Below are 24360 nucleotides of genomic sequence, written 5' to 3' on the forward strand. Positions count from 1 at the left end.
ACACTGACTCTTTAAACACACTGAAGGGTCTACACCTGAAATCTGAGTGATAGGAGACATCTAAAACATGGTAGAGCTTAACAAATATTGGACGTCAATTCGTTTCTGCTGGGTTCCAAGCCATGCTGGGATACAGAGTAACGAAGCAGCTGATAGATGTGCATCGACAGCAGCGTACAAAGAGATAACAAACACAACACTTCCATACAAAAATAGCATCCGTGTGATTAGAAAAGCCTTAACGGCAAAATGGCAATGCGAATGGAACCGTTGTGCCGACAACAAGCTATATCTCACTAAACCCATAGCTGGCTAGTGGAAGTCAAGTTATCATCAGGAGCGGTTCATTGAAATAGTTTTATGTCGACTACACATTGGGCGCACACGCCTCACACACAATTATTTACTTACGATAGAAGATACACCGACGTGCGAGAAATGTCAAGAGCCACTAACAGCTATGCACGTATTCCTGACATGTACGCATATTGAAACACACAGACGGGCAAGTTTGCACAATTTATATCAACTACACATACCTTTACACCCTGCTCTAATTTCAGGTGATGATCCGCTAGCCCCATTATGTGACATCCATAAATTTTTAGATGAAACTGGATTTTTACATAAAATATAGATTATTAACACAGGCTTTTCGTTCATAAACTCGATTTTAAAACACCTCGTGTTTGGCGCGCCATAGCCTTAGCCGCTTTTGCGCCATTAAACCCCATTTAACTAACTATCTTGTATTTGTGCTTAAAATATCGACAAAATACTATTTTGCATCATGATCGTGCAATTTTCGCAATAGTTTCTTGAATGGTGGAGCAAATATAGCGCTTATCACTAGTTGTTGCGGGGCTACTTGGTTCATAACTTTATGGCATGAAAGAAACAAAAAAATACGCGGAACCACATCAACAGATGACCGCACAGAAAATAATCGCCATTCGTAATTATGTTTAGCCAGAGAACAAAGGCATGCATACTTTTCATGCTAGGGGTCAGCGCGCGGCAAAGACATTTTGGCACCGAACCGTGACCAGATAACAATACAAATTGCATTGCCAACATAGATACTTATTATGCGGATGTTTAATGCTACTCAGGGTCACATAAGTATCACTGTCATTTATTCCTATTTTGTCGTTTCTTTAGGTAGTTCCGACACTTATTTTCTCCTCGCAATAAACATAAAGCTCAAGACCTCCATGTCCGGAGTGCATGTGCGAAAAAATAAAAAAAACATGCACCTTCGGCTATCTGGAGAATTATTTTTGTTTCCGTTAACACTATAGAATGTTGTTCATATTTTACAGCAGGTTCTCAAGAAAGCTGTGCAATTAAGAAACAAAGAATTGCATGTTCCTTACGGTTATCAATGGGAATAGAGGAAAATAAACTTTCAGAACATATAAAGAAAGCTAGTCCACCCGTACTGTGCTGTATTCGTAGCTCACCCACATTTCGCAGAATTCTTACCAGGTAACGTCTCTACAAAAACTGTCTCGGTTCTTTCGAGCAACAATCGCCCAAAATAGAGCAGATGCCCTATGCGCAAATTTGCCGTACACGCATCTATTCACGGCAGTCAAACTTATGCTATCTTCGGCTGGTCGTTTCTGAGCACTCTGGAGCGCTCTCGCGAGCGGCGTTGTCTTCGGCTGGTTGAAAGAGGGTGCGCGCCCTGCGTTCGGCTGGTTCTTCTCGATTGCTCTCCTCTATCTTGGAGCGCTCTGAGGCGCTCCGAGCCCTGTCGTCGGAGCAGTCATCGAGAATGCAACGTTATCGCAGCGCCGCGTCGCTTCTGTTGGCGACGGCCCACCGTAACCTTGGCAACCTACACCACTGCATGCTGGCGACTCGAAGAACGTTCGTCCCGCCGGCACATCCGCCGCCGGTTTTTCCGGCAGCGCCGGGAGCTTTGGATAGGCAAAACATCGGACGTTGGCAGTAGTCACGTGGTTTCGCATCAGCAATTTCCTCCTCCGAGACCGAGTCGCACGTTCGGCTTCCGCGCTTGTCTCCTACCTTTGAGCTCGGGAAACGACCAATCTACCCGACTCTGCTTCGGTGCATACAAGCGACCAGTCGAAGATACCATTACTTTCGTGTTCCTTCAGATCGTGTGATGCGAAAACCATTGGATATAAGGCAACGCTAATTTTTTCATTGCTGCATTCTTCAGGCTTCGTAACACGACATACCCGCTGCACGCTATGTTCTAACGGCTGTGGTGTTGCACTGCTAAGTCGAGGTCGCGGGATCAAATCCAGGCCACGGCCGCCGCATTTCGAAGGAAGGGTAAACGCAAAAATGCCAGTGTCCGGTGCATTGGGGATACGTTAAAGGTCCTCTCGAGGTCAAGATTGATCCGGAGTTCCCCACTACGGGGTGCGTCATAAACACATCGTGGGTTTTCTCACGTAAAACACTAAATTCATTTCGATTCAATTGACAACACAGCGTAAGGGATACGTCGGCAACGAGCAACAGCGGAACTTGCGCGAAAGACGCCGCATGCATTTCCGTCCGAAGGGCAGTGCGGTGGCCAAGAGCAAGTGTCACGGTGGTGGCGCTAGTCAAACGAATTAATTAAAAAAAAGGCACAAAACAACAAATAAATACTTAGCCGGCAGCGCGCGGCCGGCAGCGTGCGGACGCTCATGCGCTTGTTTCCAGGTGAACAACTCGAGGGCAACCATTTCGCTCCTCTGAGCGGGAGGCGCGTATCTCCCCGCCTACCCTCCCTCCCCGGCTCGGGCGCTAAGCTTAAAGAATGTCACTGCCTTAAATTTCATTCACGGGGTTCAGCGCAGCAGGGGCGTTGAGCGGTGCCTCTGCGCTCTCGCAACGCCAACCGAGAGCTACGAAATCGATTTTACGCACCGTTAAACAACTTCAGATAACGCCGCCGCGATTCAGACACAATCGCCGCGAGTTGCACGAATAACTGACGGTCATATTTCGTTATTGCGTGCAAGTTGTTTTTTCTTGCTACTCCGGCTGTACCGTGTCGAGCCGAAACAAGTACCACATCATAAAACTGGAGAGAGTGTGTTAGAAAGGCGCAAGTACGAGAGGAGGTGAATGCCTGAGGATAAAACCGTGGAAAGCTGGGCCGATTTATTACAGGCACTCGTAGTCCTGACATAAAGAAAGCGCCGCTCAGATAGTGTTACCTTTACCGGATAAATAGATATGTTAGATAGTTACAGTTTTAAGCGATACGTGATACGCCAGGGACATCGGGCCTGCGCCGCCTCTCGACGAAAGTGTGGTATAAGCACGCTTTCCGAACTACAATTGAAGTACTAACTTAGCGCGACAAAAACGCAGAAACAAGAAAGGTGGACGAAGACGAGCGCTATTTCCAACAGTTTACTGGAAGAATAGAATCATACATATATATTCTCTTGTCACGCATGCACATGCCAAGCATAAGAGAGCAGCTGCATGTACATCACAGGCGGTTGCGCAAGAAGTCAACTACGCTTTCTAGTAGTAAGATTGAAGGCTCCATTTATAGACCTATCTCTATTCTTCTTGCTAAAGAAGCGCTCAAGTGCAAGCCTAGAAGAGGCGTTACCACTCCTGCCCAGAATATTACTCCCAGAAAATGCAGCGTCACAACCACACACGGTAACATTAGCCGCCATATGTGCGCCTTTATCCTTCTTTTTCTTCAATTTCTCCGCATGTTCCCTTAAACCAGTCCAGAGCAGGTGCGTGGTAAAAGCACTGACATAAACAAAAGAAAGGTTGCCGTCATCCTCTACATGCATAGGTTAACCTATAGATTAACGAAAAGAATGCTGGAAGGAGCGGCATCAACGTTGTAAATTGGACAGCCGGTGTAGAAACACAAGGCCAGAAAGAATCACATGTACCGCATGACAGAAGGGTCATAAAAACAACTTCGTTGATTGCATCGCGGGTGTGGTATACCGCATTCCTCTCGGGTGTGGACGTTCCTACATTGGCCAAACAGGTAGATGCATAAATGGCAGGCTACGAGAACACAATAACAAAGTAATCAACTTGGCTGCCCATGGCTTTCTTGCCATCCATTGCAAGAGATGCAAATGCAAACCCAGATTTAAAGAAACAGTCATCATGAGTAGAAGCAGGTGTGAGATGAGGCGTTTGATAATGGAAGCTAGGCACACATCAACATTTGGTGAACCATGCGTCAGCAAGCCTTCCATTTCAGTATCCACAAAAGAGCTCGACTATCTTTATTCGAACTGCTGCGATCTGACCGTGATCTGACGGGAACACCGGACACCGCTCACCACGTCCTTCCTAGCCGACTGTGTGGAGGTCCGCTGACGGATGCCGCCGCTCCCGCAGGTGATGTTGATGACATCGCGTCGATGCCACACCGGCAGTGCCCTTCTCCAATGGCAGCGTCGTGTGGCTGGTATAAACATGCTCTTAACCCTCTTTAATGCAGCGTTTTTTCCTTCCTGCACTGAACATGGACCTCTAAAGTGCTTCTGGAAACATGCCCTCCATGAATATACCATCAAATAGAAAGCCAATTCCAGAATAGTTAACCGCTTTCGGGTAATGCAGGTCGACTAGGGACAAAATGAGCAACGCTTGTCCTCCCCCTGCGCGATATCTAAGGAAAGGCAGATTCTGAGACGCGAAAGAACCCAGATGGCTTTCTTGCAACTCAAGGAATGCGCCTGATGCTCGAGGAAATATGAAAAATAAGGTCTCCAATTGGACTTTTAGGTTGTTTCGCATCGCTGAAGGACCAACAACGCTTATGCTGTGACGGCATAATAAAGGTGAAAATAAAATACGCTCCCTGCTCACCCTCATCTCTCAAGTACTGTAAGATGAAAACAAACACACGATCCCGATTGCTAACGACAAAACATCCGTAATAATGTGTCCTCATCGTGACTTGGGGCAAATGTATCACTTACAATGCCATAAATTTCTTGCTGTCATGATAGCTATCATGTAACGAGGGCGAATTCGGATGCAGTCGGCTTGGGCTCATTTCTTCTATTTGCGCAATCACGCCAACGTTCCGTGCTAATTGGCGGCATAAGACACGCATAGGAATTGGGCCTAGCGTACAGCGAAGAAGTAGCCCACGTCCCGTAACGCTATATCTCTGAGTGATAGTAAGTCCGGTAAGAAAAATAATTGGAATATGTTCGTTACATTATGCCATCCCTGGGTGTAAAACGTCGCCAGTGCATTAGGTGGTATGGCCGAATGTATTGCCTCGTCTCTACACGATTTCATCCTCGGCGGTGGCATCACTGGATACTGGGGCGGTATTCTCGAGTAACAATTCCGAGCGCAAAATTCATTTCGCGAGATTTTGTGCGACTCGATCGGCGCCTTGCGCGTACACGACCGACAGCGTTGTTACAAGTGCGCCAATCTCTGCTCAGTGCCCGGAACTCTATCATTCGTATCCCTAAAGAAAAGGAAAAACTACGTTTTTCAAATGAAAACTGTGCTTGGTTACTGCGGGTGGTGCCCCTTAGGCTATTGTGGCTATGCGCCCGGTGAGGAACAAGCCGCAGAAAATCACAGAAAACTGATCACAGGCTTGAGATTGCTCGATTAAAAATACGGCCTCTGAATTGTACTGCCTCTGCCCTAGACGCTTGATATAATATATTTGTAAGGCTCGATGTTATGGGAGCGAAATTTACTTGTACGTGATATATGTCCTGGCATATGTTTGAATACTCAACGCAACTACTACGGCATATTGCTACGGAACAGCCGGCACAGTGTGGCTGCACTGAGGAGGAAGAAGACAACGTGTGCTCACTTGATATAGCATCGCCACTTTGGCCTTCCGTTACCATCCCTGTAAACAAATTGTGTATAGCATTGGGCTTCAGCTACACGCAACAATAATTTGGTGGAGGTGGATGTTCCCCGTACGCGTCATGGAGCTTCGAAGCGGCCGCAACGGCGACAGTGCAACTTCGGCTCCTGCTGGCCGCACTTCATCTACGCAACCGTCTCCGCCTGCAGCCCCGACTTACGTCGCCGTTCCCCCCCTCCCCCTCGGGAACCTGGTGTTTTCAACGGAGTCGGCTGTCCTTATATTGACGACTGGCTCCGCTTATACGAACGTGTCAGCACCAGTCACAGGTGGGATCCGACTATTATGCTTGCGAACGTTCTTTTCTACCTCGACGGAGCTCCACTTGCGTGGTTCCAGACTCACGAAGAGGAGATCTCGAGCTGGGATCTCTTCACACAGAAGCTCCGCGACCTTTTTGGCAATCCGTTCGGTCGCCAAAGCGATGCCAAGAAAGCCCTTGCCACACGTGTACAGATGTCGACCGAGTCCTACGTGTCGTACATTCTCGACGTCTTGGCCCTTTGTGCCAAGGCTGACTCGACCATGCCTGAGGACGATAAGGTTAATCACGTCGTCAAAGGCATTGCTGACGACGCCTTCAATTTACTGGTGTTTACGAACGTCGCCAGCATCGATACGATCCTCAAGGAGTGCCGCCGTCTCGAGCATGCTAAAAGCCGCCGGGTATCCCAGCACATCACGCGACTTCCCAACACAGTTGCTACGTCATCCTGTGACGACCTCTTCCACCAGTCGTCGCGATGTGACAACTTGACCCGCATCATTCGTCGTGAGGTCGAAGCGGCACAACCGGCGTCCCCTTCATTCCCGTCACCTGATCATTCTCCGGTGACAATCTCCTTGATACAGGCCGTCGTCAGTCAAGAGTTGTCCAACGTCGGCCTGCAATCCATTCGTTCCGTACGCTCGGAACCTCTCTCTCCACGCACGTCCTCATCGCGTTCTTCTTACGCCTCTTAAGGACAGCGCAACCCCTCCGGATGGCGAACCGTGGACGACAAGCCGATCGGTTTTAACTGCCGACGCATTGGACATCTTGCTCACCACTGCCGCAGCCGCTGGACTTCTCTGACGCGCTATTCTCCTGATTACCACCCTCGTCCCTCTAGCGCATCCTTTTCCTTCGCCCCATCTATGCCCGCTCCATCATCTGACCCGGCGGTACCTTTCACACGACCCCGCTACTCCCTCTCGCCTTCTCCCTCCCGTCGTCAATCTCGTTCGCCCCCGTCACGCCATGCTCCTTCTCCGACGTACTTACCGCACACCCGAGCGGAAAACTAGACTACAGCTTCTGGAGGTTAAGCTGCAATGACGACATTGGCATGAAATCCTCGCTTCACCTTACCCACGAACAATAATCTCTTGGACGTTCTCGTCGACAATGTCCTCGTCGACAACCCCGGGGCGCATGTGTCCATTATGAGTGCTGCTCTTCGCCGTCGGCTCAAGAAAGTTCTGACGCCCGCCCCGAACCGAGTTGTACAAGTGGCCGACGGAGGGACTGTCGCTATTGTTGGCATGTGCTATGCCCGACTCACCATGGCTGAGAGACACACCGTCGTTCTCTTCACCATCATCGAGCATTGCCCTCACGAAGTCATTCTCCGTCTGGATTTCCTTGCCAATGATTGTCCCCTCATTGACTGTTCGGGCTGTTCACTTCGCCTTGACTTGCCTCTTCTTGCTGACCCTGTGGACCCGCCTCCAAGCCGCTTGAGATGCATGGATTTTATTCGCCTACCGCCTCACTTTGTGACACACGTCGACTTGTCCTCACCCGCTGTACCGGACGGTAATTACGTGGTCGCTCCGATTCCGGCACTAATATTTACACATGGTGTTACCGTGCCGCACACTGTGCTGACAACTACTGGCAACCGAATCTGCCTTCCCCTTGTCAATTTTACGTTAACCGCCCATGTTCTGCCTCAGGGGATTTCATTGGCTATAATTAGCGCTTTGCATGATGATGAGATCGAGCCATTCCCAGTAGAAGGTCGTGACAACGCAGCCAATACCGTGACGTCATCGCACGGTACTGACGTCGACACTGAGAAGATGGTGCCCTCTGACCTTCCACCTGCTCAAGCTGAAGCTCTTTGCGGCGTTCTTGAAGGTTATCGCGATATTTTTGACTTTGGCAATCGACCCTTAGGTCATACTTCCGTCGTGACCCATCGCATAAACACTGGCGATGCGAACCCTATTCACCAACGTACATATGTTTCTGCGTCCGAACGAGCTGTTATCCAACAAGAAGTCAAAAGGATGCTTGCAAAGGACATTATCGAGCCTTCCTGTAGTCCCTGGGCTTCTCCCGTCGCACTTGTCAAAAAGAAGGATGGAACGTGGCGTTTTTGTGTGGATTATCGCCACCTGAACAAAATCACAAAAAAGGACGTGTACCCATTGCCAAGTATTGATGACCCTATAGACTGCCTGTGGGGTGCCACCTATTTTCTTTCTATTGACTTACGGTCCCGCTACTGGCAGATATCCGTCGACAACATGGACCGAGAGAAGACTGCATTTGTTACCCCTGGCAGCCTTTATCAGTTCAAGGCGATGCCTTTCGGTCTCTGTAACGCACCCGCCACCTTCGAACGAATGATGGACAATTTGCTTCAGGTGTTCAAGTGGTCCACCTGCTTGTGCTATCTGGACGACCGTCATCGTTTATTCGCCCACATTTGACACGCATCTGGACCATATTCCAGCGATTCTTGACGTGTTCTACTGTGCCGGTCTCCAGTTGAACTCGTCAAAATGTGACTTCGCTCGCCGCCAAACCACTGTCCTTGGACACCTCGTGGACGCCAGAGGCGTGCGACCTGATCCGGACAAAATTCGCACCGTCACGAACTTTCCTCTTCCGAAGTCTACCAATGACGTTCGTAGTTTCGTAGGGCTGTGCTCTTTCTTCCGACGCTTTGTGAAGGATTTACGACCATCGCACGTCTCCTTACCGACCTCTTGAAGAAAAATCCCCCTTTTCTTGGGGACGTGACCATGCCACATCTTTTCCCAGCTCACTACTCTCCTTACCATGCCTCCGATTCTGGCCCTCATTGACCCATCTGCGTCAACGGAAGCTCAAGCTGATGCCAGTAGTCACCGCATAGGAGCAGTGTAGCACAACACCAGCGTGGACATGATCGCGTTATAGCCTAGGCCAGCCGACTTCTATCACCCGCCGAGCGCAATTATTCAATCACAGCACTCGGGTGCCTGGCTCTTGTGTGGGCTGTTGCGAAGTTTCGTCCATACTTGTACGGACGCCCTTTCTGTGTCATCACTCGTCACCACTCGCTCTGCTGGCTATCCCCGCTCAAGGACCCCACGGGACGACTCGCTCGCTGGGCGTTAAGCCTGCAAGAATATACCTTCTCCGTGGTATATAAGGCGGGACGCTTGCACCAGGATGCCGACTGTTTGTCCCCTTACCCCGTTGACGAACCGGCTGATGCGGACGCTATCGCTTGCGTGTTCTCTGTGCCCCAGTTGCTTGAAATCGGCAACGAGCAACGCCGCAATCCTTCATTACGAGCCCTCATCGGCCGTCTGAGTCAAAGCCTGGCGACGCCCCTCTGCGGATGTTTCTCCTTAAAGGGGGGACATTATACCGCCGCAATCTCGATCCACCCTGCCTTCACCTTCTGCTCGTAATTCCATCGCACTTGCGTTCGACTGTCCTCCACCAACTTCACGACGCTCCCTTGGCTGGACACTTGGGCGTCTCGCGCACATACCACCGTGTACGCCGTCGATTCTTTTGGCCGGGTCTTGCCCGCTCCGTGCGGCGCTACGTTGCCGCTTGTGAGCTGTGTCAGCGCCGGAAGAAGCCCTCCACACCTCGAGCTGGATGTCTCCAGCCGATCTACATCCTACCCGAACCCTTTTTCCGTATTGGTCTCGACCTTCTTAGACCATTTCCTCTCTCGGGCTCCGGAAATAAATGGATCGCCGTCGCTACCGATTATGCTACGCGGTACGCAATCACCAGAGCCCTCAGGACAAGTTGCGCTACTGGCGTTGCTGTCTCTGCTCTATGACATCATTTTAGTGCACGATGCTCCGCGCCAATTACTCACTGATCGTGGCCGCAGCTTTCTGTCGGCAGTCGTCGAGGACATCCCCCGCTCCTGCTCGGCAAAGCACAAGTTCAGCACGTCCTGCCACCCACAGACCAACGGCCTCACGGAGCGCCTCAACCGGGCCATCACCGACATGCTTTCGAAGTACGTTGCGACCGACCACCACGACTGGGATCTTCACTTACCATATGTGACGTTCGCGCATAATTCATCGCGTCACGACACCGCCGGCTATTCACCATTCTATGTCCTATATGGCCGAGAACCCGCGTTGCCCTTCGACACTTTGTTGCCTTCGGCCACATGTTCAGCCACTGAATACGCCCGCGACGCGACCGCACACGCCGACCACGCGAGCCAGCTCGTCCGCACCCGTCTCGAGGCTTCACAGGAGCATCAGAGACGCCTCTATGATTGCCACCATCGCGACGTGCACTTTACTCCGGGTTCTCTGGTGCTTCTGTGGTCACTCATTCGACGTGTGGGCCTTTCCAAAAAGCTGCTGTCGCGCTACACTAGCCCATACCGTGTGGTGCGACAAGGGAGTGATGTCACGTATGAAGTCATCCCCGCCGACCTCTCAGCATCATCGTCGGCTGCAAGTGACATCGTTCGCGTGGCAAGACTAATTCCATACCACGCACCTTTCACCGCGGATCTGTAGATTAAGCACCGGGACGGCGCTTCTACAGCCGGGGGTCATGCTACGGAGCAGCCGCCACAGTGTGGCTGCACTGAGGAGGAAGAAGACGAAGTGTGCCCGCTTGATATAGCCTCGCCATTTTGGCCTTCCGTTACCTTCCCTGTAAATAAATTGTATATAGCATTGGGCTTCAGCTACACGTAACAATATCAACAAAGCAGCAGAGCTTTTTTTTCTGAGTAGGGCATTCAGGAGCGCATTTACATGCTTGTTATTGAATATTCACGTATTTAACAAATATTTTCTTTTCAACCCAACAGAACAAGAAAGTGTGACAAAGCAGCAGAGCTTTTTTTCTGAGTAGGGCATTCAGGAGCGCATTTACATGCTTGTTATTGAATATTCACGTATTTATCAAATATTTTCTTTTTACCCCACCAGAACAAGAAAGTGTGACAAAGTAGAATAATTTCTACTGAGACCGTCAGCCAATAATCAAAGCGCAAGCTGTCATTCCTGCAAGTGGTCATAGCAAAGTGTATTGTGCAACCGAGGCAGACCGTAATAATATGCGGGGCAGTGTAAAAGCTTGTTCCAATTGCTATGCCGGCGCATTTCTTGGAGAACTTTTCCCGCAACTGTAGTGTTGCGAATTCACCGGATATGCGTTGAATGTACAAGTTCAAGATAACCACTACGTTTCCGTTGCAATGTTCTTTGATTAAATAAACAACGGTTTAAAAATAACAAACGTGTTGACAGAAATAATATACACAGCTTTACTGGCACTAGAAATGCAGCCATATTAGTGTTCGGTGAATATGTAGCAGTTTAGGTTAGTCTATATAGGGTTCTTGGGGCCTTTGTCTTGATGTCCAAGAGGCAAGCTTTTCACGACGGCATTATACAATTACGTGAAAAAAATGTTTGTCCTAGTGAAAACAATTTTTTTAGAGCAACACGAGGCTTGGGTGGGGGGGGAGGGGGTTAGTCTTTAAACGTTACGGTGACTTTTACTTTCTTACTCCTGCCCGCAGTTCAGCGGACCAATCAGACAGTTCCCCAGACATCGCAGCCTGATTATTAATTAGCTAACATTGATAATTACTTATTCATTCTTGCTTCAAGGCCCAATATGTTGCAGTGGCAGTATTTCAGGGGGGCTGCCGTGGCAGTCTAATGTACGCATTTATGCGATATTAAAGAGCCGTTCGTTGTGTAGATTGATTATTTGCCTCTGTGGTTTCAAAAAAGGGTTGGTATTGTCAGTTAATCAATATGGAGGATGCGATCACAGACTGGAACAAATTTGGCCTTCAACGGCAGGCAAAAATATACCACATAGGTACGATGGACGATACAGTACAATTGCCGGTGCCTTCGGTATAAAATGTGCCACTGTAGTTAATGGCTGTCAAATAATGGGAATGCACGGATAGTTCTTGCTTTTTGCACAGAGTATACATTACTGGTGAGTCTTCTTTTTCTACATACGACGCAAGGCTGGAACGACCTTCATGTCCAAATCACTATGTTAACAGACTGCAGCTAGTTTACAGCAGCCTCATATAGTCATTATTTATTAAGTTAACTCCGAACCACTGTCTCCATTGTCGACGCCTCATTTATCCTTGAGGCATGAATAAAAATGAAGGAATTAAGTTATGTTGGCAATCAGCGTCAGTGCTGATGTGATTGTTTTCTCCCTCTTCTTGACCACGTAGCTTTGCGCTTCTTCTACTTACATTCAAGATGAAGCGACTCGCCTAAATGAACGTTTAAGGGGTTCCAACAAGTACGGCTAAGCACCAGCGTCGTCCTGTCTGTTTCTTCATACTTGTGCTCGCGTCCGTACTTGCTGGAACCCCTTATACATTCACTATGCACCAACTGGCCCAGCAAACCACACTACTAAATCGCCTAGATGAAGTGATCAGTCTGCAGTGATTGACTGTGTATAGGACCCCAGTGGAAGCCGGAACATTGCCTACGTGACGTTTCGCGCGTCGTTTGGCTTCTGTTAAGCCTAAGTGTCCGTCGCCCGTGCATCTTTATATGTCGACGATGTCTTGGCGGCTAATCTTCGCCGTTGGCACAATGGCGCGATTACTGATTCTGTACCTCAGCCCAGCTGCAGAGGATGCTGACGACCGAACATCGCGTGTGGACTGCATAAAGCACCCTTTTGGTGCTCGGTTTCCGAATGATTACATATTAGGTGAAATTTCTCGGTAAATATACCAGCAACTGATGGCGACTTAAAAAAGGAACGCTGGTCTCGTAGGTTCGTAAGCTTCTCTAGCCTCCTGCGGCCCCCTCTGAAACACTTTAAAAACCCCAAGATGCTAAAAACCACAAATTAAAGTACAATGGATGAATACTAATGATATTCTAATTGACATCAAGGGACAAAATGGAGCTGGGCAGGCCATGTAATGCGTAGGACAGATAACCGGTGGAGCCTTAGAGTTACAGAATGGGTGCCAAAATTAGGAAAGCGCAGTCAAGGATGGCAGAAAACTACGTGGGGTGTTAAATCAAGAAATTCGCAGGCGTTAGTTAGAATCGGTTGGCGCAGGACAGGACAGGTCATTGGAAATGGCAGGAAGAGGCCTTCATCCAGCAGTGGACATAAAATCGAGAGACAGTGACTCGATCATCAAAAACTTGCCGTACTGAGATGTGTAGCGAGGGAATACTCCTGAAATAAATGAAATCCTCGTGTTGGCAATGTTTCTTTCCAATAAAACATATCTCTTCGCAAATAAAGGCGATAGTCTTTATTTACGCAGGAGGAGGGTAAGTGGACGACGCAGACAGAGGCCTTCGTCCTGCAGCGCACATAAAATAAGCTGCTGCTGATGATGATAAGTACTCTGGTCCTCCCGTCGCCGACCAGCATTGTAAGGACGTACACGCGATAAATGGGGCCATTAAGAATTTGTTCTTGTTTCTGCGTTTTACAAGTGCTACCACAGCTATGCTGTCTCTTACAGTTCTGAAAGCTGTTACATTTTCTTAATTCAGCCGCTGTCTTTCATGCATATATGCATTCACTTTAACTAAGAAATTGTTGTGAGGTCAGCACCCGCCCACACCTGTTTTTTTTTCGTTGTGCTTTCTGTTGCGTCACGCTGCCCGTGTCACTATGATTTTTCTGATGTTTGCTTTCTTTCTTTCCCCACAGGTGCCTCGTCAGGTATCGGCGAAGGAACGGCGCTTCACTTCGCTTCTCTCGGCTGCTGGCTTTCGCTGACTGCAAGAAACAAGAAGTCTCTGGAGAGAGTTGCCAAGGAGTGCTGCGCCAAGGGGATTCCCTGTGACAAGGTGGGCACACAGTGATGCAATGTCACTGCACTTGCCACTGCGGAGAGTCTTAGCTTGTCGGTAAAATTGGCATTGTTTACTCATCACTGGTTACCAGGCATTTTACTGGTTACCAGACATTTGCTACTGCTGTCCACGGTAGCAGGAAGGCTGGTAGCGACATCTTTTCACGCTTTGTCCAACACTGATGCGTTTCAAACATGTTTTCGTGCAGCGTTTCTTCTCGTGGAAGGACAAACGTAAAAGGACGGCATGTTAACGGTTGTGTCACCGCTAACGCTTTACACCAGTAGTTAAGCAGAACATGGTACGTCGTTACGGCAGTATTTTTCTTGTGTGCTCCCTGGTTGAAGTCAGCGTTACAAGATTTTTTTATCAGTGTTATAGCTGGCCTGCAGCTATCCGGTAATGCGCTATCCGGCAGATGACATAACATTTAGGCACAGGCCTAAACTCAGTAATTACAAAAACTTAGCCTGTCATTAAACGTATTGCAGTTAACTGTACACCGGGTTACCAGAGACTGTTGTGCGAGGGGCGCTTTGTGGCGCCCTCTTGTATCGCCAACTTTAACCAGAGAGGGCACAGAGCTGTTATATTAGAAACCAGGTATACTCTACATGTTCTACGTAGCTGCGAATGTAATATATTAACATTTAGCGTCGTTAAATTTTTCTTCGACAAGGACAATACGTATAAAAACGTCGTGAAATCATTGTGGTTGAATAAAATCTATTACGGTATCATTTCCAGCGTTGTTGTCACCGTTACACGTCTCCGGTCACCCGGTTCTCCATGAAATTCAATAAGCGTAGGGATTACGAAAAATTGTATTGCTGTATGTGCTCCTGCTTCCACAGCAGTTCATGAGGCACTAATACGGCGCCGTTTAGAAAGAATGGGACATAGAGGTATTACACTGTGAAAAAGAACGGTAGAAACCAAATTGCCTGCCTGGTGGAACCTGAGGATATTCATCAGCAGTGCTGAAAATTCACCCCTAAAAGAGGGAAACGAGACAGCCCGTAGATGTGGAAGAACCACATGATTCATGGATATTTGGCCAGCTGCTACCAAAGCCAGCAAATAGTCAATAACGCTGGTCAAAGCTCAAAATAACGGCAATTCGTTTGTTGAAGCGAATTCTTCTGTGATTCTATATATATGGAAATGCTTGCTTATTCATGTTAATATTCCTAGGAAAAGGAAAACAAGTGAAATTTAATCACAACGCGAACATCCGCTGAAATAGACGCATAATCAAACACAGGAATCATTTGACCACACAGTGGTCAAATGTCGATGTGGGCGAAATGCAAATGCTTTCCATTGAGCGCATTGTAAAGACCTGCAGGTTGTCAAAAGTGATCACGCTCCCCCCCCCCCCCCTCAACTACGGCTTCCTTTGTAATCAGGTCCTGGTTCGGGCACTAAAACCCCAGAATATAACTTTCATTGTTCGGTAGATTGAAGAAGCTAATACATACATTCGGAAATTTGACTGATGATGCATCATATAGAATAAATTTTTTGTTTTAAACAGCGTCGTTCAATTGCAGGTGATTATTGTACCTGGTGACATATCCGTGGAGAAGGACGTTGCTGCTGTGGTGGAGAAGACTGCGAAGCACTTTGGAAAAATTGACATTCTCGTAAGTGTATCTCTACGTATACCAGATCAATTAATTTGGGCATAAAAAATCGGCAGACCCCGTCTCACGACGACTGTAGAAGGTAATGCGTTTAGGATTGAATCAATATACCCAACGCATGAAATGAGTTCTGTGTGAGGCCTGTACTGCAACGGGACTCCTATTTCGCTCTTCTCTAGCAACACTTCATGCCCAGCCAACTAGTGGCGCTGTCATGGTGTATGCGCGCAGTCTCGGAGACGATAATAGTAGAACAGCAGCGTGTGCGAAAGCTCAGAATTGTTCACTCGCTTGCCCCGCACCTAATGGTACATACTCAGTGACCCAAGTTGTCGAGCGCATTCATGACGTAGATCACCAAATTGTTGGCGTGAAAGACGTTCATTGAAAACCGTCACATAGCCAGTGAAATTCTGGCGCAGCGTTCTAAAGCGTCTGGTTGCATCTTTGAGGAACCCTTGTTATGCGGACTCGATTCCCCCAAGCATCGGATGAATTTGAAGGATCTTCTTTTATCATTATACAGCGGCACGTTTCTAGTGGCAGATACTTAGTCACCGAAGTTGGCGTCAAAGGCGTTCATTAAGAAGCGGCACACACCTACTGGCACCTATAACCCACTGACCACAGTAAGCACCAAGGAGACCCGTTGAAGACCAGCACAGAACGAGTGACACGTACCCAGTGGCGAAGCAGGCTTCAAAGGGTTTCATTGAACATCGGTGTCTGCTCAGTCCCACATTTACAGTGACCCATGCCGGCGCGCAAGAGGTTGGTTGAAGAGCGGCACATATGAATAAATTTCCACATACGCAGCTACCCCACTCGGTCGGACGGTTGGCTTCACACCCTCTTTCCTGAGCACAGTTTTCCAATGCGATACCCATTCGACCATTTGCCCACCCACTCACCCAGGTAGGGGGAAGGACGATTAGAGACAAGCAAATATGCATGCAGGCATACATAGTGCTAGGAGGTGCTGCAATAGCGAAGGATGATGGGAGGAGTGACGAAGACGACGATCCCGGATGATCGTGCGCACGGGTTCCATCTTGTATGCCTGTCTTCTGTCGGTTGTATATATCTTGTATATATACTGTCAAGCGTATTTTCTTCCCGTAACAATAGATATAATGCATACACATAGATACGTACAGTCGCGAGCAATAGTTTGGGTACCAAAGGTTCCACGATTATTTTTTTCTCAGCTTGGGTATTCCAACTCCTAAAGCGCACTCCTACGTGCGCTTTATTCACGAATACAATGTATTAAACCAATTGCAAGCTGCGGAGCTGCACTTGAATATGTAATTTTTGCTCATCCGGTGGTCTCCGAACCTTTACCATGAACCGTACATACATACATACATGCGCGCGCAGGCGCGCGTGTGTGGATGCATGTACGCACTCACCCACGCACGCACGCACGTGCATGCGTACATGCGTACATGCATCCACACACACGCGCACGCACGCGCATGCACACGCACACATTTGGTCCCTTAAACTGCGTGAAGTGCTCTAGGAATGCTAATGCAATAAAAGCATGCTAATATCACATCGCCGATTGAAACAAGTAAGGTTCTTAAATAAATGTGCTAAATTCAAAGTTATATTCAACAGCATGGTTCAACAGGAGTTTTTGAGCACCCAAGATTTGCGATACAAATGGAATATATACGACCGTCAGCAGACATCGGCACGAAATAAGCGTTTTTAAGAGCGACAAGTCTATGGCATTTAGGTGTCTGTAAAGCACAAGTATCTGTACACGTCTCGTTTTTTATTGAACTGTCACCTATACCCCATAAGTGAACACAAACATGCATTTGGCGCATGAACGCGTTTATACTTCACAGCCAGAATTTTCGTGTTGCTTGCATCCTTTGGGGTCATATACTAAATATTTAATGCCGCATATTCTGCGTATATCAGCTTCCCCTTCTACGGCAGCAGACGCGATGGACTGAAACATTTCCCTTCCAATTCTTACAAGCTTTTCCGATGAACTGTTGTCAACCTGCTTGGACGAAATGCTTAACCGAATACGCAAAATGAAGAGGAGCATTCATGTAGACAAATCTAAAGATGAACAATATTCACACAAAGGCTGCATAAAGGCAATATATTTCATTCAGCCCTTTAATACATACAACCTCCTGATAACACATGTTACGTGAGCAAATGCTCACTGTATTTCCGATACCATAGACGAGTGAAACATATACGATGTTGCTGCTCAAGGTGTCCTCGGGTCTCGGGCAAGTGGTGTTATGGCAGTGAGAATGCACACAGATGCTTTGAAGAGCTGTATGAAGCATTATGCCGCGTTGCTGACTGTTGGAACCACTATGTCACATTTAGAAGCCAGATACGTGAGAATTCCGATCTAAACTACCTATTCTGACAGCACTATCATAGCCATAGGACACCGTCTATCACTTTAAGCATAGCGAAGCCAAAGGAACAGGTGGCCCAGCGAAAACTTACCTGACACCAAATTCTAACAGAGAAGTACATTCATCACAGAGAGAGGTTCTGTAGATACCTTCCTGAAATCTGTTTGAATTGTGAAAGACGATATCCTACTCCGCAAAAACGATGCTAGAAAGAAAAGTGTAATAGCGGTATGAAAGCATGTATAATATATGTATAAAGCGTGCATAAAGCATGTATAAGCAAGCACACGCGTTCTCCCGTCTCATCGGGTTTCTGGCCACCCCTCCCATACTTGCCCACTTTGATGCATCTGCAACGACCGAAGTCCACACTGACGCAAGCGGCCGCGGCATCGGCGCTGTTCTCGCACGACAGCAGAATGGCACCTAGTGCGGGATAGCTTACGCCAGCCGCCTGCTGTCACCTGCTGAGAGAAATTACTCCATCACCGAGCGGGAGTGCTTACCTTTAGTTTGGGCTGTCGCCAAGTTCCAGCCATATTTGTACGGCCACTCGTTTTCGCTCGTTGCAGAACACCACGCCCTGTGCTGGCTGTCTTCCTTCCGGGACTCCACAGGACGGCTTGGTCGCTGGGCTTTGCGCTCCAGGAATTTTCATTTCTTGTCAGCTATAAGTCTGGACGTCTGCACAAGGACGCTGTCTGCCTCTCACGTCACCCCGTGGATCCTCCCGATCATGTTGCGCATGATCCGGTGGCCGGCGTGATGGCTTTGACTGACATGACCGACATGCACGCTGAACAACAACGCGACGCATCCTTACAGTCCATCATCGCCGGAAAGCAATTTGGCAGCACCGACGGCACGTGCCGCATGTTCGTGCTGCATGAGGGCATCCTGGTGGCACTCAGTTGCTCCTAGTCCGTCCCCGTCATGTGCGATCCGTCGTTCTCGAATAACTTCACGAGGCGGTGACGGCAGGACAGCTTGGAGTTTTGCGTACATACGACCGTGTACGACGTCGGTTCTTCTGCCCGGGTCTCTACCACTCTGTGCGTCGTAATGTCGCAACATTCTAACTGTGTCAACGCCGAAAGAAACCTTCCCTGCCACCTGTCGGCCGACTCCATACAAATCAAGTTCCCTCTGAACCATTCTTTTGCGTAGGCCTTGACCTGCTTGGGCTTTTTTCCTCCGACGACTGGAGGGAATAAGTGGATCGCTGTCGCTCCTGATTATGCGACACGCTACGCGACAAAAAAGGCGTTGCCGACTAGCTGCGCAACTGACGTCACCGACTTTCTCCTTCACGACGTCATTCTTCAGCACGGTGCAACTCCACAGTTACTTACAGACCACGGCCGCTCGTTCTTGTCTCGAGTTGTGGACGACCTCCTCCCCTCTTGTGGCACTGAGCACAAGCTGTTCACCGCCTGCCACCAACAAACGAACGGTCTTACGGAACGTCTCAACCGAATACTCAGAGATGCTGTCGATTTACGTTTCCAATGGTCACCGTGACTGGGTCGTCACGCTGGCCTACGTGACATTCGCGCATAACTCGTCCCTACAAGACACCGCAGGATATTCACCCTTTTACCTTTTGTGTGGTCGTGACCACACTTTGCCCTTTGGCACCATCCTAACTTCTGTACCCCGCGTTGCCAATGAGTACGCTCGTGAAGTCATCGATCGCGCTCACACGACGCGTCAAGTCGCTCGATCTCGCTTATTAGCCTCGCCACATCTGCAAAAAGAGCGTTACGACCGGTGCCGTCGCGAAGTTCAGTTCGCCCCAGGTGCTTGGGTGCTGCTTTGGTCACCATGTCGTGGAGTCCGCCTCTCCCAGAAGCTTCTCTCTCTCGCTACACACGGCCTTATGAAGTGCTACGTCAAGTTAACGACGACAATTACGAGATTGCGCCGTTACAGTTTCATCCATCCTCAAGTCCACCGCCTGTTGACGTCGTGCACGTTTCGCGGCTGCAGCCATACTTCGCTCACTGTTCTTCGCCTACCATGCGCCGAGACGGCGCTTCACCACCCGGGGGTCCCGTTACAGAAGGATGAAAGAAGAGAGAGAGGAAGAAGATCGCGAGACGCTGGCTGCTGCGTATTGTTGGTGGTCAGCCATCTTGGCTACTCTGACTCATCTTGTATATAAATTGTAGTCTTATACCCCCAACATCTCCGTAATATATATATATATATATATATATATATATATATATATATGGGTGGAATTAAAACCATTCGTTTGAACTATGGCGACTGTATATTGAGCATCACTGCCAGTACTATAGTAGTCTAATCAGCCTATTGATTACCATACAAACTAGACTGCGACAAAAAATAGGCCGTAATTACTCCATGGGCTGTCATCTGCGACGATCAGTTTCGGTGATACAATCGCACTGATTGGCTGTTTTAGCAAAACCGAAAAATATATAGCGCTATCTGGCAGTTCGGGTCTACGTCGCTTTTTCGTCACAAGGTTTTTGAGTGCTCCCGAGATATGTTGAATAAATGTACAGGTCTTTTCGAGTTCGGTTGGTGGCGAAACGCAGAAGTGGTAGTTTATAGGACTTTTTTTTTTTTTGACGGCTGCTTACACGTTGTGTTTCGCGGCGATATTTGTTGAATGTTGATGGCCTAATGCATTGTGTTGGCTTGTGTAAGTGTCAAGTTTCGGCGACAGTGTCTTGGCGCAGGTGATAGCGGCACAATGAACAACGCGTTGACTTCGCGGTTCCTCGCACGCCGGCAGGAACGACACGCGCGGTGCGGAGGTGTGACCTTTTATCCATGACGGCAGAAGCTTTTCGGCAACACTCCCGCTTTATAATATGATCCGAAATGTGTTTCGCAACGACGCGAGTTGTAGCGCAATTTAATAATAAAATGAAAATGTCACTCTTTCTCTTCAGTTTATTTTACCTAAAGCGGTCGTAGTCTACCCTAGTTAGGGCACAGAAGCCATACTGCGTCCGATTCACTAGAAAACAACAAACTCGAGCCGCTCTGCACTCGCAGTGTGCGCTCCCGCTGTTGTTGCGACGCGTTCGAAAACGCGTGTTGGCAGCGCATGCTGACGTCACGGCTCAGCAGTAGCTTGCATTATTCAACGCGCCTATCGGCGAGGCACGTTGAAAGTGCTCGTCACAGAATGCGCCCCCAGTTCTGTGCAATAGCACCCAGTGACTAGGCTGCTACTTAGCATTACTTTAAGTGATTTCAAATTTGTGTGTTTCTCTAATTTCCTAATAAATGGAAAGTCACACTGATAATATTTTTTGACCTCTTCCTTAGCAAGTCTCTAAAGATATCGGTAACTAGTGATGATGATTTCAATCTGCCATTTGAGCAAGTCTAAACCATGTCTAGAATGTATAACGCTCCAGTAAGAAGCACATGAAAGTACAGAGCTTTCAGAATCAGTTTTCAATATGTTTCTTTGGAAAAAGTGTGATTTGTGGCGCAACTTTCGCTAAACTTACTTTTACAATGGCACCTCCTTCTGTATACCTCTACCTGTACAGTATATTTATGTAACAATAAAAAAATGGTTGAGAAAACTGAGCGTGCGTGTTGTGGCTACTATTTGCGCGGCCTTTGCTCTTGGCAGCTACTTAAACATAAACAAAAATAATGTAAGCAGATAATTTTTTTCTCGTGATTACGGCTCATTAGCATCGCAATTGTATGGCCAGAGCAGCGGCAGTGTGTCAGGGGATGGCCTTCAACCATCGCATTTACGCTCGCATGCACAGAAGGGTGATAATTGGAAGAAAAACTTGGCAGTCGTTCGCGCATAGTTTTATGTTTAGACTTATTGCGGTTTTATTACTCACCAGCACACTTCAAAAGTCCTACCACAAGTCCAACATGCACAACTGAGCATTCTCACTGTATTTAGTACACTTGTTCAAAATTGAGCGCCTTCAGAATATCGGGGGCTCACAGTAAACATCGCAAAAGATTTCCTACTGTAAAAGTAGTGCCGCACCTTGAATATCCATCTAATAATATGGATAAGACGCTGATCTGTGAGCAGTGCTATCTGGAGTGCGAAGTCAAACAAAAAAGCTGCTTCAACAGAGTTTCCTTTCGGGCTAGTTCGTACCTGATACTTACGATGCTAAAGCAATGTGTCTGTCTTTCTGTTGGATTTGTTGCGCTGTATTTGTTCTAAAACCAACCGCTCATAGGCCAATAACTCACATCCGGCGTTTTCCACACAGGATTTCAGAACTGCTTCTCTGCATGATATGGGCGACATTCTTCTGGTAAACGTATTGTCCGAGAATATTTTCGCTATAATTTTTTTATGTAGACGATATTATAAAGTGCACTCGATAAGCAGGCTTTGTAAATTTATTATATGTATTAAGTGTCTTGCAACTTAGATATAGCAGAACCGCAATTAGTTTTCTACAATTTATAATGGTTCATTACATCCCAGAACATGGGTTATGGTGGTAAATCTGCTCAGGTACCTGAAAAGTGGTTATGCTCCTGTTGCAATAAGAAAGACAGTAACGCAAGCTGCATACGCCTGCATAAAACAAAAACAATAAACAGATTAGAACGAACTGAGAAAATCGTTTTCCAAAAATGAATGGGTGAAACGAATTGTAAGTGGACGACATGTCTACTGTTGTATGTTTCCTTTTATTGCAGGTGAACAATGCTGGTATGACCATGCAAGGTACGATTGATAGCACTACGACGGAAGCCTACAACCGGATTATGGACACAAACTTTCTGGGCCCACTTTGCATGATGAAGAACGCTCTTCCATACTTGCGCAAAACCAAAGGTATAGTTTTGATTGGGGAGGCGAGGACATTTACGCCTTTCTATTAAGACACTTTGTTGGTGTTCATCACTTAAGGCAGCTTAGTCTGTTTAAGGCGATCACATGCACCACGAGGGTATTATTATTTACAATAATTATTTAATAAAAAAGTGAAGTCAGTCCGAGATAAAATGTGACGCGCACATGTTTAACACTGTGGTATGTGTTGGGGAAGTAGGAGACTGCAGTGCAACCTCTTGCATCGGCCTAGTGCAGTTCACTTCCCAACAAGCTCGGGTGTTGGGCACTTAGGCCTTTTTTTATTAAAAATACGTAAAACGTAGAAAAGCTTTTCGGAGATAAACCATGGACCAATTTTAATGAAATTTGTTGCATTTGAGAGAAAATTGAAATTCTAGTAACTGTAGAAAGCGTAGTTTCCATTTAGTGCCTGAATATTGTGAAAGTTTTTTTTTAAGTGGAAAATTCGAGAAAATCGAAGCATGAAGTTTAGAAATTAATAGCTCTGCATCAAGAACAGATATCGCGGCTGTCTCTCAGTGGCATATATTAAACCATTCAAAGCGGACGAATTTGATATGTCAATTTATATCTTACGTGGGTTTGTTACGTTGTGTACAAGAGTTCTGCAACACCTGTAGGTCCATATCACTAATTTTTTTAGATTCATTAAATACAGATGAATTTTGTCTGCTCATGATGTACTATTAGGTGCAATCACAGAATTATGATATCATTTTTCAATGCTGAGTTGCACAGTTTTAAACTTGATTGTTTCCTTTGCTGAGAATTTGCAATCTTTGTAAATTTTTAATAAAGAAATGACCAGGTAAACGGAAACTTTGAAATAAATAGTCACCAGATTTTAAGTTTTTGTTTTAACAGCAACAAACGTCGTCAAATTTGGTGCGGTGGTTGCCGAGAAAAACGAATTCTCTTTTTAAAGGTATTTAGATAGGAGCACCTGAGATGAAGCTTCCTCTTAAGGCCGTGGTCTTCTTTATATGTGCCAACACTCATTGCACGTTATACTGGTATCGATATGTCGCCGACATATGGTTTTCGCTAATATAAATCACACGCGTTTGATTGTTCATCTTTTTATCTTTTTGCCAAAGTACGCGCATCTTCCTCTGGCTCTGAATCATAAACAGCTGAGAGTCACATGTATCGCCTAACCTATTTCTCGTGGTTTATTTCTAATTTAAGGGGTGCCTGCTCAACCTTTACCTCTTTGTGAAGGATTTCGGCAATAAATAGGATATGTTTATGAGTGAGTTGGGCTTCTCCTTAAATTCAGTTTACGTAGTAATGCTAGTAAGGCGGGAGGCGAAGTAAGTGAAATGTTTGGATGCCCGAAAACACAGCGGATATGATGGTCCCTGAAGGCTGTAAAGGTAACTGCTTGCTGTAAGACGTTGGTGCAAGCGCTATGCTTTTTCATCGAGGGCTGTGTCCATTGAGAAGCTTTGATGATAATTCTTGCTTGATGTTAGTGATTTCTTGACGATAGCTTATACTGTATGCGTACGAACGCCTCACACGATG

The 24360-nt window shown here is 47.3% G+C and overlaps 1 protein-coding gene across 1 annotated transcript in view; it reads left to right on the top strand.

Moving 5' to 3' along the window:
• Positions 1-24360, top strand: part of LOC142574957 (meso-2,3-butanediol dehydrogenase-like) — a 41640-nt gene that overhangs the window by 6318 nt on the left and 10962 nt on the right. Inside the window, exons 2-4 of the mRNA XM_075683938.1 lie at positions 13803-13942; positions 15502-15594; positions 22674-22812. Coding sequence (XP_075540053.1) covers positions 13803-13942; positions 15502-15594; positions 22674-22812 — 372 coding nt within the window. The remainder of the gene's footprint in view (positions 1-13802; positions 13943-15501; positions 15595-22673; positions 22813-24360) is intronic.

The sequence above is a fragment of the Dermacentor variabilis genome, chromosome 3, assembly GCF_050947875.1.
Source record: "Dermacentor variabilis isolate Ectoservices chromosome 3, ASM5094787v1, whole genome shotgun sequence".
Taxonomy (NCBI): Eukaryota; Metazoa; Arthropoda; class Arachnida; order Ixodida; family Ixodidae; genus Dermacentor; species Dermacentor variabilis.